Consider the following 16,589-nt stretch of genomic DNA (forward strand, 5'->3'; position numbering starts at 1 on the left):
TTTAATTGGGACCCAAACATGTTTTACATTAAATATTGAACAAGCAATGCTTATATAACTTTTGTGACATGCAAAATCCAGTTTCAAATAATAATAAAAATAATTAAAAGAATATAAATGGCATATCCAATAAAATTTTAATAAAAATGTTATGTCTTTTTTTCTATTTGCAATCTTCTGAGGTAAATATCACATTTTTTCCACAGGCTAATAATACATTTGAAAATAAAATAACAATAATGAATGAACCAAACATTCAAGCCTTGAAGTAGCAAGAGAAAATGCATAAATAAAACTTTAATTATTGGTCAGTTTGCTGGAAGTTTCCCGGAAGAGTTAGTGCTGCAAGGATTTCTGGGTATTTGTTCTGTTGTGTTACGGTGCAGATGTTCACCCGAAATGTGTTTGTCATTCTTGTTTGTTGTGGGTTCACAGTGTGGCGCATATTTGTAACAGTGCTAAAGTTGTTTATACCGCCACCCTCAGTGTGACCTGTATGGCTGTTGACCAATTATGCCTTGCATTCACTTGTGTGTGTGTGTGTGTGTGTGTGTGTGTGTGTGTGTGTGTGTGTGTGTGTGTGTGTGTGTGTGTGTGTGTGTGTGTGTGTGTGTGTGTGTGTGTGTGTGTGTGTGTGTGTGTAAAAGCCACAAATATTAAGTGACACGCTGTTAGTATGGAGGAAAAGCGGACGTGACGACAGGTTGTAGAGAACGCTAAAGGCAGTGCCTTAAATGCACGCCCCCAATATAGTTGTCCAGGTGGAAATCGGTAGAAATTCGGGAGAATGGTTGCCTCGGGAGATTTTCAGGAGGGGCACTGAACTTCGGGAGTCTATCGGGAAAATTAGGAGGGTTGGCAAGTATGAGTATTAGTGGTCAATGCGGTGTTACAACGGCACCGACGCTGTATAACACCGGCGGGCCAGCTCTAATGCTAAATTGATATTACCTCAAGGGCCAAATTAAATTATACGGCGGGCCAGATTTTGACACCCATGGTCTACAGCATCACAGGGCCAACACAGATAGACAGACAACATTCACACTCACATTCACACACTAGGGACCATTTAGTGTTGCCAATCAACCTATCCCCAGGTGCATGTCTTTGGAGGTGGGAGGGGCCTATCCCCAGGTGCATGTCTTTGGAAGTGGGAGGAAGCCGGAGTACCCAGAGGGAACCCACGCAGTCACGGGGAGAACATGCAAACTCCACACAGAAAGATCCCAAGCCCGGGATTGAACCCAGGACTGCAGGAACTTCGTATTGTGAGGCAGGCGCCCTAACCCCCCCTTCCACCACGAAACCCCATTCTGGAAATGCTATTGCAAAAATAAATAAAAAAAATTTTTAAAAGTGGAATGAGGAGAAGTCTAATTAGAACAAGTTGCAATGTTGATACAAAGCTGCTATGCAGGCTGTTTTTTTTTTTTGTCTATATTTATTTTTATTTTTTTTGCCATTGCTCAAAAAAAAAAAAAAAATGTTATAATGAATTATTGACCTATTCAACGCTCCAATTATTTCAAATATTTCACTTTGAAATGTTTCATGTGGAAAATGTTGCATTTTTTGTGTGGTTGCCATACAAAAACATCAATGTTTTCTTTTAAAAAGAGCATAAAACAAACAAAATAATAGTTCAAATGTAAAATCGACAGATATATATGAAGTTGATCTCGTAACTTAAGTGTTGAAAGTTAAAAAAAACCTAATAAAAATGTATCACTTTCTGAGTGGGGCATCTTTTGAATCCCAAATATATTTAATGGGATTTTATTTATATTTTCACTGTGATTACTTAAAAATAATAATTAATTAAAATCGATGGTGTCCTGCATTATTGATCTTTTTAAGACTCTAATTACTTCGCATCAAACTGTCATGATCCACGACTTGGATCATGTCATATTCTGTTTTTGTTCCATCTTGGTATCGTGTTCTGTTATTTTGTTTACCTTAGTTCCTGGTGGCACTTCCCGTTTTGTTCTGTTCCCATAGTAACCCATTTGTGTCACCTGCCTGTTGTCTTTCACGCGCACCTGCCTTTGATTATTTAAGCCTGCCTTTGTTCGTCATTCGGCCTCGCAGGTGTAATTTGCTTTGCATGCAGCAGGTGACGTCGCTTCCCCGCATTGTGATAAAGTACTTTTGAACTCGTTAGCTTCCACGCTGTTTGTATGTTTATTTTCCTAACTCACATGCTAGTTCTGTTGGTTTTTGTCTCTAGTGCCTTTTGTGCAAGTTTTCTGTTCCTAGTCTGTTTTGTGGTTTAATAAAACATCATTCTTACCTTCACGCTGTGTTCCATTCCGCTTGCATCAAGGAGAGAACACAACCACACCACGATGCTAGCCAAGCGTCGCAATTTCAGTGTTATTATAAAAAACTAAGTTGTCTTTGACAGAAAAGGCATAAACCTTTTTTTTTTTTACTTTATATCAACCTGAAGTTGATATACTGTAGATATTTACTATAAGCATTAAATAATAATAATAATAAAAAATAATAGTTTTACTTGTTTTTAACATTAGATCCTGTATGGTCCCCGACAGGCCTAAAGGTAAAAAAAAATTGAAATGTTTCCGTGTGCGGCCCTCAGTGGAAAAAGTTTGTACATCTCTGGAATAAGCGGTAGGAAATGGATGGATGGATGGATGGATGGATAATTATATCTTGCCTGCTTTGCAACCTGAAGTACTGAATGGAAATTCAAGCTGGAATTGAGTCAAAGCACCCAATGTTACCCATAAGTCTTCTACTCACTACAATGCTGCTGAAATTGCCAATAATTTGACTGTGCCAGCAACCTGAGGGTTCCTGGTTCAATCCCCACCTTCTACCATCTTAGTCACGTCCGTTGTGTCTTTGAGCAAGACACTTCACCCTTGCTCCTGATGGGTCCTGGTTAGCGCCTTGCATGGAAGCTCCCGCCATCAGTGTGTGAATGTGTGTGTTAATGTGGAAATAGTGTCGAAACGCTTTGAGATCCTTATAAAAAGGTAGAAAAGCACCATACAAGTGAACTCCATTGACCATGTAAACTGTTCTTTCCTTAACTGCAGTCTGCAACTATGGTACAAGAAAAGCAAAGCATGTGCTTGGATCTACTGAACTTCTACCAACACTCCCACACAACCCGTGAACTTTTACCTTTTGCAGTATCCATAAGTCAACCGAAACACCAGGGAGAGGCCGTGGAGGAGTGACTGTTTTGGGGTTGACCTCATGTCTTTTCTTATTCGTTGGTGACCCCTCAAAGTAAAATACATTGAGCTCTCTCATTCTTCCGCCAACTTTTTTGCAATGTTTTGCTGCCATCAAATTTTACAAACCCCGTTTCCATATCAGTTGGGAAATTGTGTTAGATGTAAATATAAACGGAATACAAGGATTTGCAAATCCTTTTCAACCCATATTCAGTTGAATATGCTACAAAGACAACATATAACTGATAAACATTTTTTTTTTTTTGCAAATAATCATTAACTTTATAATTTGATGCCAGCAACACGTGACAAAGAAGTTGGGAAGTTGGCAATAAATACTGATAAACTTGAGGAATGCTCATCAAACACTTATTTGGAACATCCCACAGGTGTGCAGGCTAATTGGGAACAGGTGGGTGCCATGATTGGGTATAAAAACAGCTTCCCAAAAAATGCTCAGTCTTTTACAAGAAAGGATGGGGCGAGGTACACCCCTTTGTCCACAACTGCGTGAGCAAATAGTCAAACAGTTTAAGAACAACACTTCTCAAAGTGCAATTGCAAGAAATTTAGGGATTTCAACATCTACGCTCCATAATATCATCAAAAGGTTCAGAGAATCTGGAGAAATCACTCCACGTAAGCGGCATGGCCGGAAACCAACATTGAATGACCGTGACCTTCAATCACTCAGACGGCACTGTATCAAAAACCGACATCAATCTCTAAGGGATATCACCACATGGGCTCAGGAACACTTCAGAAAACCACTGTCACTAAATATAGTTTGTCGCCACATCTGTAAGTGCAAGTTAAAGCTCTAATATGCAAAGTGAAAGCCATTTATCAACAACATCCAGAAACGCCGCCGGCTTATCTGGGCCCGAGATCATCTAAGATGGACTGATGCAAAGTGGAAAAGTGTTTTGTGGTCTGACGAGTCCACATTTCAAATTGTTTTTGGAAATATTTGGTCATCCGGACCAAAGGGGAAGCTAACCATCCAGACTGTTATCGACGCAAAGTTCAAAAGCCAGCGTCTGTGATGGTATGGGGGTTCATTAGTGCCCAAGGTATGGGTAACTTACACGTCTGTGAAGGCACCATTGATGCTGAAAGGTACCTACAGGTTTTGGAAGAACATATGCTGCCATCTAAGTGCTGTCTTTTTCATGGACGCCCCTGCTTATTTCAGCAAGACAATGCCAAGCCACATTCAGCACGTGTTACAACAGCGTGGCTTCGTAAGAAAAAGAGTGCGGCTACTTTCCTGGCCCGCCTGCAGTCTAGACTTGTCTCCCATGGAAAATGTGTGGTGCGTTATGAAGCGTAAAATACGACAGCGGAGACCCCGGACTGTTGAACGACTGAAGCTCTACATAAAACAAGAACGGGAAAGAATTCCACTTTCAAAGCTTCAACAATTAGTTTCCTCAGTTCCCAAACGTTAATTGAGTGTTGTTAAAAGAAAAGGTGATGTAACACAGTGGTGAACATGCCCTTTCCCAACTACTTTGGCACGTGTTGCAGCCATGAAATTATAAGTTAATTATTATTTGCAAAACAAAAAAAAGTTTATGAGTTTGAACATCAACTATGTTGTTTTTGTAGTGAATATGGGTTGAAAATGATTTGCAAATCATTGTATTCTGTTTATATTTACATCTAACACAATTTCCCAACTCATATGGAAACGGGGTTTGTAAATGACACAATTTGTTACTGCGTACATCAGCAGGCTATTTAGAAGCCTTTTTTTTCTTTCTTACTACTAAAAGACCAGTTGTCTTGTATGTTCACTATTTTATTTAAGGACAAAATTGCAATAAGAAACATATGTTTAATGTAGCCCTAAGATATTTTTGTTAAAATAAAGCCAATAATGCCATTATTTGTGGCCACTGTTATTTTGAAAAGTAACAAAGTATCGGTTGTTTTAGTAAATGCTTCAGACACTGTTGTACATATTGGAACTATAACAATGCATTTTTCTTCTAGACACAAAATATTTATTATTCATTCTATAAATAATGATTAATAGAAAAGAGTTAAGAATAGACACAGATAAAAATCAAAAATGTTCTCCAGTCATGGTTGTAAAACAGAGGAACCAACTACACAAACAGCCAAGTTCAGTTGGAAAAAAAAAAACACATAATGATGACTTTGTTTTTCTTTGTGTTGCAGAAGCACAACTTCCCTGTCAATTACACCATCAGAGTTCACCACGAGGAGCTTTTTAAACTATCAAACATCAGCAAAATGGTAAACATGTGAAGGAGTCGCTTGTTTTCTTACTACCTTGCGACTAAAGTGTACTGATTGACAGGTGCTCTCCTTTTCTTCTTCTTCTTCTTAGAAATTACAGATGGGCGAGTTAGATGAAATAATCTTCCAGAGGCTGTGGTTCCTTGTTAACCAGGGCGTGTTAAAAAAGGTAAGCGTTCACCAACATTTATGGGAATTTTCTGTCTCTTTTTTTTGACGTAACCCCAGAAGTTCATGGTTTTTTTTTGTTTTCTGTACAGTACAGGCCAAAGGTTTGGACACACCTTCTCATTCTATGTGTTTTCTGTATTTTCATGACTATTTACATTATAGATCAGGGGTGGCCAAAGTGCGGCCCGGGGGCCATTTGTGGCCCGCAGCTAATCGTTTACCAGCCCGCCACACCGTCTGCAAAAATTGCAAAATTGATAGTATTGCAAAAATTAAAAAAAACATCTAAGAAAAGTGGAATGAGGTAAAATCTAATGAGAAAAAGTGGTAATGTTGACACAAAGCTGCCATGCGGGCAGTTTTTTTCTTCCTTTTGTCTTTATTTTCTTTTTTTCTCCATTGCAAAAAAAAAAGGACAAAAATATCAATGTTATAATGAATTACTATCATTTTAAAGTGTTTTATGTGGAAAAAATATTGCATATGTTGTGTAGTTGCTGTATAAAAATATCAACGTTTTGACAAAAGAGCATAAAACAAACAAAATAATAGTTCAAACTCAAAATCGACAGAAGTTGATCTTGAAATTTAAGTCCATCCATCCATCCATCCATCTTCTTCCGCTTATCCGAGGTCGGGTCGCAGGGGTAGCAGCCTAAGCATGGAAGCCCAGACTTCCCTCTCCCCAGCCACTTCGTCTAGCTCTTCCCGAAATTTAAGTGTTAAAAGTAATAAAAAAAAAACTGATAAAAATGCATCTTGAACCTTTTGCATCTCAAATATATTTCGTAGGATTTTATGTAACTTTTCACTGTGATTACTCAGAAATATTAAATAATTAGAATCAATGGTGTCCTGCATTATTGATCTTTGAGGGCTTTATTTGCTAAATAAAGGAACTCTCCTGAAGGAATCAATAAAGTACAATCTATCTATCTATCCATCTATCTATCTATCTATCTATCTATCCATCTAAATACTGCATATTTCAGTTTTACTATAAAAAACAAAGTTGTCTTTGACCGTGAATTGATTAACGTGGACCCCGACTTAAACAAGTTGAAAAACTTATTTGGGTGTTACCATTTAGTGGTCAATTGTACAAAATATGTACTGTACTGTGCAATCTAAGAATAAAAGTTTCAATCAATCAAACAGAAAAGGCATAAAACCTTATTTGTTTTACTTTATATCAACCTCAAGTTGATATAGAGATTTACTGTAAGCATTAAATTAAAAAAAATTAGAATTTGACTTATTTTTAACATTTTAGTGACCGAGACCCTCTATGCTACCCAGGAGCCCTAAGGATTAAGAAAAAAATCTATATATTTTGTTATGGTTTGAAAATGAAAAATGTCAAAATGGCCCTCACATGTTTAAATTTTTCCGTGTGCGGCCCTCAGTGGAAAAAGTTTGGACACCCCTGTTGTAGATTGTCACTGAAGGCATCAAAACTGTGAATGAACACATGTGGAGTTATGTACTTAAAGGGGAACGTTATCACAATTTCAAAAGGGTTAAAAACAATAAAAATCAGTTCCAGGGGGCTTGTTGTATTATTTGAAGTTTTTTTTTTTTAATTTTACCAGTCCCGGAATATCCCTAAATAAAGCTTTAAAGTTCTTGATTTTCGCTATTTGCGATGCGACTGTCCATTTCCCTGTGAAGTCATACAGTGCTGCCAATACAAATAACATGGCGGTTATCACAGCAAGATATAGTTACATTAGCTTGGATTCAGACTCGGATTTCAGCGGCTTAAGCGATTCAACAGATTACGCATGTATTGAAACGGATGGTCGGAGTATGGAGGCAGATAGCGAAAACGAAATTGAAGAAGAAATTGAAGCTATTGAGCGAATAGCTATTGATGCTATTAGGCCATAGCGTTGGTGTACCTAATGAAGTGGCCCATAGCATGGCTGCCTTATTAGCATCGCCGGTAAAATGTGCGGACCAAACGATCAGGACTTTCGCATCTTGTGACACTGGAGCAACTTAAATCCGTTGATTGGTAAGTCTTTGTTTCCCATTAAATGTGGGTATCTAGTTTCAAATGTACATACAGTTAGCGTAAATAGCATGTTAGCATCAATTAGCGTAGCATGTTAGCATCGATTAGCTGGCAGTCATGCCGTGACCAAATATGTCTGATTAGCACATAAGTCAACAGCATCAACAAAACTCACCTTTGTGATTTCGTTGACTTAATCGTTGCAAATGCATCTGCAGGTTATCCATACATCTCTGTGCCATGTCTGTCTTAGCATCGCCGGTCAAATGTGAAGACACTCTGGCACATTCAATGGGGGTCTGGCGGCAGATTTCTTGCCAGTGGTGCAACTTGAATCCCTCCCTGTTAGTGTTGTTACACCCTCCGACAACACACCGACGAGGCATGACGTCTCCAAGGTTCCAAAAAATAGTTGAAAAACGGAAAATAACAGAGCTGAGACCTGGTGTTTGTAATGTGAAAATGAATATGGCGGGTGTGTTACCTCGGTGACGTCACGTTCTGACGTCATCGCTAAAAGACCGCTAAACAGAAAGGCGTTTAATTTGCCAAAATTCACCCATTTAGAGTTTGGAAATCGGTTAAAAAAATACATGGTCTTTTTTCTGCAACATCAAGGTATATATTGACGCTTGCATAGGTTTGTTGATAATGTTCCCCTTTAACAAACAATGGTGAAATAAGTGAAAAAAATGAGGTGGCGGTCAACGTTTGTTAATTTGTTTTTTCTTTGTCATGAAAAAGGGAGTTTTTTTGGGTTGGTGCACTAATTATAAGTGTATCTTGTGTTTTTTTCATGTTGATTTAATAAAAAAAAAAAAAAAAAAAATAATAATAATAATATTGAAAAACAAATTTATAAAAAATTATTCTGCGGCCCAGTACCAATCGAGCCGGGCCGCAGCCCGGTGGTTGGGGATCACTGGTCTAGGGTGTACCCTGCCTTCCGTCCGAATGCAGCTGAGATTCGGGCGGAATCGCAACCACAAAAGGGACAATCGGTAGAAAATGGATATTTATATTCTACTTTCTTCAAAATAGCCACCCTTTGCTCTGATTATTGCTTTGCTCACTCTTGGCATTCTCTCCATGAGCTCCAAGCACACAAGTGAAGTGAAAACAGTTTCAAGGATTTTTTTTTAACATCTGCAAAAATTTGTGCTTTTCTTAATCACTCAACTTTCACACTTTGCACCATCTTGAAGCACACACTTTGTACATTTCAGTGTTTAAATAATGCAAAATTATTATTGTCCAATCTTGCTTGAATGAGCCACATGTAACTATGGAAAGACATTGTTGTATTTTCATGAAATCAATTATTTTGCTGTCATGAAGTAACTTTACTGATAGTAAGCTAACTAACATTCAGTAAACCAGCAGAATAACATCCAACAGTTGTCAAATATGGTTCACCAACCTTATCTAGAGATGTCCGATAATGGCTTTTTTGCCGATATCCCATATTTCTATATTGTCCAACTCTTAATTAGCGATTCCGATATCAACCGATACCGATATATACAGTCGTGGAATTAACGCATTATTATACCACATTTTTGTTGTGATGCCCCGCTGGATGCTTTAAACAATGTAACAAAGTTTTCCAAAATAAATCAACTCAAGTTATGGAAAAAAATGCCAACATGGCACTGCCATATATATTATTGAAGTCACGAAGTGCATTATTTTTTTTAACATGCCTTGAAACAGCAGCTTGGAATTTGGGACATGCTCTCCCTGAGAGAGCATGAGGAGGTTGGGGTGGGCGGGGTTGAGGTGGGGATGGGGCAAGTGTTCTGTTGTGTTTATGTTGTGTTACGGTGCGTATGTTCTCCCGAAATGTGTTTGTCATTCTTGTTTGGTGTGGGTTCACAGTGTGGCGCGTATTTGTAACTGTGTCAAAGTTGTTTATACAGCCACCCTCAGTTTGACCTGTATGGCTGTTGACCAAGTATGCATGCATTCACTTCACTTGTGTGTGTGAATAGCCGTAGATATTATGTGACTGGGCCGGCACGCAAAGGCAGTACCTTTAAGGTTTATTGTCACTCTGTACTGTTTTCCTAAGTCCGTGTACAAAGCGGCGTTCTATAAAGTCATACATTTTACTTTTCGAAACTGATAATTTAGAAACCGATACTGATAATTTCTGATATTGCATTTTAAAGCATTTATCGGCATCTCTAACCTTAACCATCACTCGTCTCGTCGCAACATGGCATTGTTTACTGAGAAAAACGTCAGGACATCCATGTTCACTAGAGCTGTGACTCTTTGGGCGGCTCACGATTCCATTCGATTTTTGGGAGTAACGATTTGGTTCGGAAAATCAGTACTTTTTTGGAGCATTGGGCTGTTCTATCATTAACTACATTCCTCCATAAATAAGATAAACAGCTGCGAAAAATGTATACATTACTTCAATCAATCAATGTTTACTTATATAGCCCTAAATCACTAGTGTCTCAAAGGGCTGCACAAACCACTACGACATCCACGGTAGGTCCACATAAGGGCAAGGAAAACTCACACCCAGTGGGACGTCGGTGACAATGATGACTATGTGAACCTTGGAGAGGAGGAAAGCAATGGATGTCGAGCGGGTCTAACATGATACTGTGAAAGTTCAATCCATAATGGATCCAACACAGTCGCAAGAGTCCAGTCCAAAGCGGATCCAACACAGCAGCGAGAGTCCCGTTCACAGCGGAGCCAGCAGGAAAACATCCCAAGCGGAGGCGGATCAGCAGCGCAGAGATGTCCCCAGCCGATACACAGGCGAGCAGTACATGGCCACCGGATCGGGCCGGACCCCCTCCACAAGGGAGAGTGGGACATAGGAGGAAAAGAAAAGTAACGGCAGATCAACTGGTCTAGAAAGGGAGTCTATTTAAAGGCTAGAGTATACAAATGAGTTTTAAGGTGAGACTTAAATGCTTCTACTGAGGTGGCATCTCAAACTTTTACCGGGAGGGCATTCCAGAGTACTGGAGCCCGAAATGAAAACGCTCTATAGCCCGCAGACTTTTTTTGGGCTTTGGGAATCACTAATAAGCCAGAGTCCTTTGAACGCAGATTTCTTGCCGGGACATATGGTACAATACAATCGGCAAGATAGGATGGAGCTAGACCGTGTAGTATTTTATACGTAAGTAGTAAAACCTTAAAGTCACGTCTTAAGTGCACAGGAAGCCAGAGCAGGTGAGCCAGTACAGGCGTAATGTGATCAAACTTTCTTGTTCTTGTCAAAAGTCTAGCAGCCGCATTTTGTACCAACTGTAATCTTTTAATGCTAGACATGGGGAGACCGGAAAATAATACGTTACAGTAATCGAGACGAGACGTAACAAACGCATGGATAATGATCTCAGCGTCTTTAGTGGACAGAATGGAGCGAATTTTAGCGATATTACGGAGATGAAAGAAGGCCGTTTTAGTAACGCTTTTAAGGTGTGACTCAAAGAAGAGAGTTGGGTCGAAGATAACACCCAGATTCTTTACCGTGTCGCCTTGTTTAATTGTTTGGTTGTCAAATGTTAGAGTTGTATCATTAAATAGAGGTCGGTGTCTAGCAGGACCGATAATCAGTATTTCCGTTTTTTTGGCGTTGAGTTGCAAAAAGTTAGCGGACATCCATTGTTTAATTTCATTAAGACACGCCTCCAGCTGACTACAATCCGGCGTGTTGGTCAGCTTTAGGGGCATGTAGAGTTGGGTGTCATCAGCATAACAGTGAAAGCTAATACCGTATTTGCGTATGATGTCACCTAGCGGCAGCATGTAGATGCTGAAGAGTGCAGGGCCAAGGACCGAACCCTGGGGAACTCCACACGTTACCTTAACGTAGTCCGAGGTCACATTGTTATGGGAGACGCACTGCATCCTATCAGTAAGATAAGAGTTAAACCAAGACAGGGCTAAGTCTGACATACCAATTCGTGTTTTGATACGTTCTAATAAAATATTATGATTGACGGTATCGAAAGCAGCGCTAAGATCGAGGAGCAGCAACATAGATGACGCATCAGAATCCATCGTTAGCAATAGATCATTAGTCATTTTTGCGAGGGCTGTCTCCGTAGAGTGATTTGCCCAGAAACCGGATTGAAAGGTTTCACATGGATTGTTAGACGCTAAGTGTTCATCTAACTGCTCCGCAACAATTTTTTTGAGGATTTTTGAAATAAAGGGAAGGTGAGACACCGGTCGGTAGTTTACCATGAGGTCAGGATCGAGGTTAGGTCTTTTAAGAAGAGGATGAATAACCGCTTTTTTGAATGCTAGGGGAACAGTGCCCGAGGAAAGTGATAAGTTTATAATATTTAGCACTGATGGACCTAATAATACAAAGAGCTCCTTGATCAGTTTCCCAGGAAGTGGGTCAAGTAAATATGTTGTTTGTTTTATTCCATTTACACGTTGTAACAATTCCTCTAATGTTATTTCCTCAAAACAAGAGAAACTATTTTGGAGGGCAGTATCCGCCGTATATACAATCGTATCAGTGTTAATAGAACCCAGTTGTAGCTGGGACGCTTTGTCTTTAATCTCCTTTCTAATGACTTCAATTTTCTTACTAAAGAATTGCATGAAGTCATCAGCTGAGTGGGTGGAGCTACTGGAAGGAGTCCCTTCTTGGGTTAGCGATGCTACCGTACTAAACAAAAATTTAGGATCGTTTTTATTACGGTGGATGAGATTTGAGTAATATTTAGCTTTAGCTAAGGTAAGCATGTGTTTATAAGTTATTAAACGATCACTCGATGCTTGATGGTGCACCTCAAGTTTAGTCGTGCGCCATTTGCGTTCCAGCTTTCTACATAATAATTTCTGAGCTCTAATAATTTCTGAGCTATAGTTTCTTCTGGGTACGCTTTTTTGGAGCCTTTTTTAACTTTAGCGGTGCTATGTTATCAATGGTTTCGCGCAGGGCATCGTTAAAGTTGTTAGTGAGGTTATCAATAGAGCCCACATACTTTGGGAATGGTGCCATTACCGAGGGCACTAGGTCAGCAAGAGTTGTCGTTGTGGCCGTATGAATGTTGCGGCTGCTATAGCAGTTATTATTATTATTAGTTTGCCGAACATGCGTCTGAACCTCGAATTTTATAAGGTAATGATCGGACAATACTTTAGTATACGGCAGTATCGTAACTTTGGAAACGGTGATACCCCTGACAAGCACTAGGTCTATCGTATTACCGTTGCGATGCGTGGGTTCATTTATTATTTGTGTGAGACCACAGCTATCAATTATAGTCTGGAGCGCTACGCACGGTGGGTCCGATGGGGTATTCATATGGATATTAAAGTCCCCCATTATGATTATATTATCGGCGTGTGTCACTAGATCAGCAACGAGCTCTGAGAATTCATTGATAAAGTCCGAACAGGGCCCTGGGGGGCGGTAGATAACAGCCAGGTGTAGAGGCAGCGGTGTGACAGACCTCATAGTAAGCACCTCAAACGATTTATATTTATTATTTATGTTAGGACTAAGGTTAAAGTTTTCGTTGTATATTAGTGCGACCCCCCCACCCCTTTTAAGACGACGGGCAATATGCGCATGTGTAAAGTTAGGAGGACATGCCTCGTTTAGCGCAAAAAAGTCGTTTGGTTTAAGCCAGGTTTCGCTGAGACCGATGACGTTAAGATTGTTGTCTCTGATGATATCATTAACTAACAACGTTTTGGGAGACAATGATCTTATGTTTAAAAAACCTATATTATAGGTAGTGGGCTGTTTTAGGGAATTTTTGATCAAATTGTCCGTAGTAGCAATATTAATAATGTTGTGTTTATTATGCCCAGTGCATTCAGTATAATTACGACCATATCTAGGAATTGATACGACGGGAATTTTCCGATTGTTTGATTGTTGCTTTGATAAACTGCACGCATCATAGTTAGCCACCTCGGTAAAACACATGTCCAACTCTGAAACACTCAAACCAGAAAAAACTTGTTCTAATTTAACTGACTCCTTACCCAGACCAGTAGTCTCGCATCTTTCATTTAAATCCGGCTTCAGGATGGAGGGAAGTGGTGTTCTGTGGGGATTAGCCTTCTGCTTTGTTTTTAGCCCCGCTCGGCATCCGCGTTTCCGATCACACCGCTGGCGTCTGCTCCGTAGACGGCCCCCTCTGCTACTATACTGCCCTGCTTCACAGGCTGCTGGATGTAGCCGTCGACGTATTCCCGTGCTAGTTAGCAGGCCTAGCAAGCACGCGTCTATCAGTCCAAAACGGCCTGATATGTCCACATCCAGAAGTGTCTGGCGGTCGTACGTGATCACGGAGTGACCACGATGTGAGCCAGCCATAAAGTTTGTAGAATTGTCCGGTATTTCTGCCAAATGTTCCATATTTAGCAGGAGCTCCTCGAGGTCGCAGCCCTTCCGGGCGCCGCCATCTTGGATCTTTACTTAAAAGAAACTGGGCGGTATAGCTCGGTTTGTAGAGCGGCCGTGCCAGCAACTTGAGGATTGCAGGTTCGAGCCCCGCTTCCGCCATCCTAGTCCCTGCCGTTGTGTCCTTGGGCAAGACACTTTACCCACCTGCCTCCCAGTGCCTCCCACACTGGTTTAAATGTAATTTACATATTGGGTTTCACTATGTAAAGCGCTTTGAGTCACTAGAGAAAAAGCGCTATATAAATATAATTCACTTCACTTCACTTTAATAACATTTGTGGAAGCCCCCTTCCAATGGGTCCTCCAGACCATCAAGCATCTCCCTGCACGCCCGTTTCATGGTTCAATACAGTTTTATTTTTCACTCAAAGTTTGTGTGTTGCTTTGCAGCAATTGTCTTTTGTGGGTGTTATAGGCACGCTCTCTCGCTCTCGCACCCGCTCCCACTACCTCTCCTCTCCGGCTGCTGCTTAAACAGAGCGACAGGTCATAAAATAATAAGGCCCGCCTGGGCCATCTAGGCACCTGTCGCTGACTTCGAGGCTGGTCCTGGCACACCCTGCTTTGCTGCAGTTCCGCAGGTCACGCCCCCCACAACATTTTACCCAAGTCAAATACAACAATGGCAACAACAACACTTCTCTTTTGAAAAGTAAATCTGCACAGCAGTTATGGACATCTCCATCAACTATATGATTTGCCTGAGTGGCTGGACAAGACAGATAAATTAATAAAACATTACAATAAATCTTTTTTTATTAAAAAAAATATATTTTTTAAGAATCGTTACAAATAAGAATTGCGATTCACTCAAAAATAAAAAAAATGATAACGCCCCTAATGTTTACATTTTTCTTAATCTCAGGCGGGCTACTTTAAAAAGTTAAAGTACCAATGATTGTCACACACACACTAGGTGCGGTGAGATTATCTTCTGCTTTTGACCCATCCCCTTGATTAACCCCCTGGGAGATGAGGGGAGCAGTGAGCTGCAGCGGTGGCCACGCCCGGGAATCACTTGGGTGATTTGACCCCCAATTCCAACCCTTGATGCTGAGTGCCAAGCAGGGAGATAATGGCTCCCATTCTCATAGTCTTTGGTATGACTCGGCTGATACGATCTCAGGACGGACACTAACCACAAGGCCACTGAGCAGGTCTCCCTGTTTGACTTCGGCGGTGAACATTACTTTTGAGAGGTTTTTTCATTACCTCCTCAGAAAACATCTGGGCTTCAGCCCAAGTAGCCATTCCCTAACTCGGCCCCTGGCGTCAGCTTTTATCACTTTTGTTGACATAAAATTTGAGTACCAAAGGCAGGGCCCGTTGTGACTAGCAGGCTTGTTGTGGCCCTGAACAAGATTTGGTTTGTGGCCCAATGTTGGTCTTCAATAATACTAGAGTCTAGTATTGAATTGATTAACGTGGACCCCGACTTAAACAAGTTGAAAAACTTACTCGGGTGTTACCATTTAGTGGTCAATTACATTCATATTTTGTTGAAGGATTATTCAATAAATATATTTATAAAGGATTTTTGAATTGTTTTTTTTAGAATATTAAAAAAAATCTCACGTACCCCTTGGCATACCTTCAAGTACCCCCAGGGGTACGCGTATATGGCGTCACATTAGTGCCAAAAATCCAAGCGCATAAAAACTGTTATCGCGCGCTGATTCTCCACTTCGCGCGCGCGTGCGACACCCTTTTGTGCGCGTGTGGTGCCTTAGCGCGCGCGCGATTCGCCTTTTTGCGCGCGCGCGGTGCCAATGTGCGCGCGCCGTCTCGGTCTGGCATCTCTCCTCGCGCTCTCATGTTTGTTTTGGCACTTTGGGGTCGGGAATGGTGGACGGCCCCTTCTTTCTGATTAGCTCTGAGCGCTGTCAGTCAATGGCAACGTGGCGGCCATCTTACCTCAGGCAGCTGGCCACGCCCAGTACATAGTTGTCAAGAAACACGTACTATTTAAATAATCATATCTTGCTCAATTTTCAACTCATTTCCAAACGGTTTGAATTGTTATAAATGTCAGGTTTTAATGGGGCTATCACGGCTGAACAAGTAAGTCTTACACTATTATCGTTCAGATTTAATTTGACGGCATAGCTCGGTTGGTAGAGTGGCCGTGCCAGCAACTTGAGGGTTGCAGGTTCGAATCCCCCTTGTGCCATCCTAGTCACTGCCGTTGTGTCCTTGGGCAAGACACTTTACCCACCTGCTCCCAGTGCCACCCACACTGGTTTAAATGTAACTTAGATATTGGGTGTCACTATGTAAAGCGCTTTGAGTCACTTGAGAAAAGCGCTATATAAATATAATTCACTTCACTTCACTTCACATTAGGCAAATTAAATCTGAGAGATAATTGTATTAAAGACTTACTTGTTCAGCCATGATAGCCCCATGAAAACGTGATTTCCTTTCTTTTTAATCCCAAAGAACTGCCATGGACCTTTCATCATAGATATGAATACACACTCCATGTTTCTCCATCTTACCTTTGACA

At 40.7% G+C, this 16,589-nt stretch overlaps 1 protein-coding gene across 3 annotated transcripts in view; it reads left to right on the forward strand.

The window, feature by feature from the left end:
- Positions 1 to 16,589, forward strand: part of il34 (interleukin 34) — a 150,898-nt gene that overhangs the window by 92,851 nt on the left and 41,458 nt on the right. For all 3 annotated transcript variants that reach the window (XM_061917070.1, XM_061917071.1, XM_061917069.1), the window contains exons 4-5: positions 5,400 to 5,477; positions 5,572 to 5,649. In XM_061917070.1, coding sequence (XP_061773054.1) covers positions 5,400 to 5,477; positions 5,572 to 5,649 — 156 coding nt within the window. The remainder of the gene's footprint in view (positions 1 to 5,399; positions 5,478 to 5,571; positions 5,650 to 16,589) is intronic.

The sequence above is a fragment of the Nerophis ophidion genome, linkage group LG12, assembly GCF_033978795.1.
Source record: "Nerophis ophidion isolate RoL-2023_Sa linkage group LG12, RoL_Noph_v1.0, whole genome shotgun sequence".
Lineage (NCBI taxonomy): Eukaryota > Metazoa > Chordata > Actinopteri > Syngnathiformes > Syngnathidae > Nerophis > Nerophis ophidion.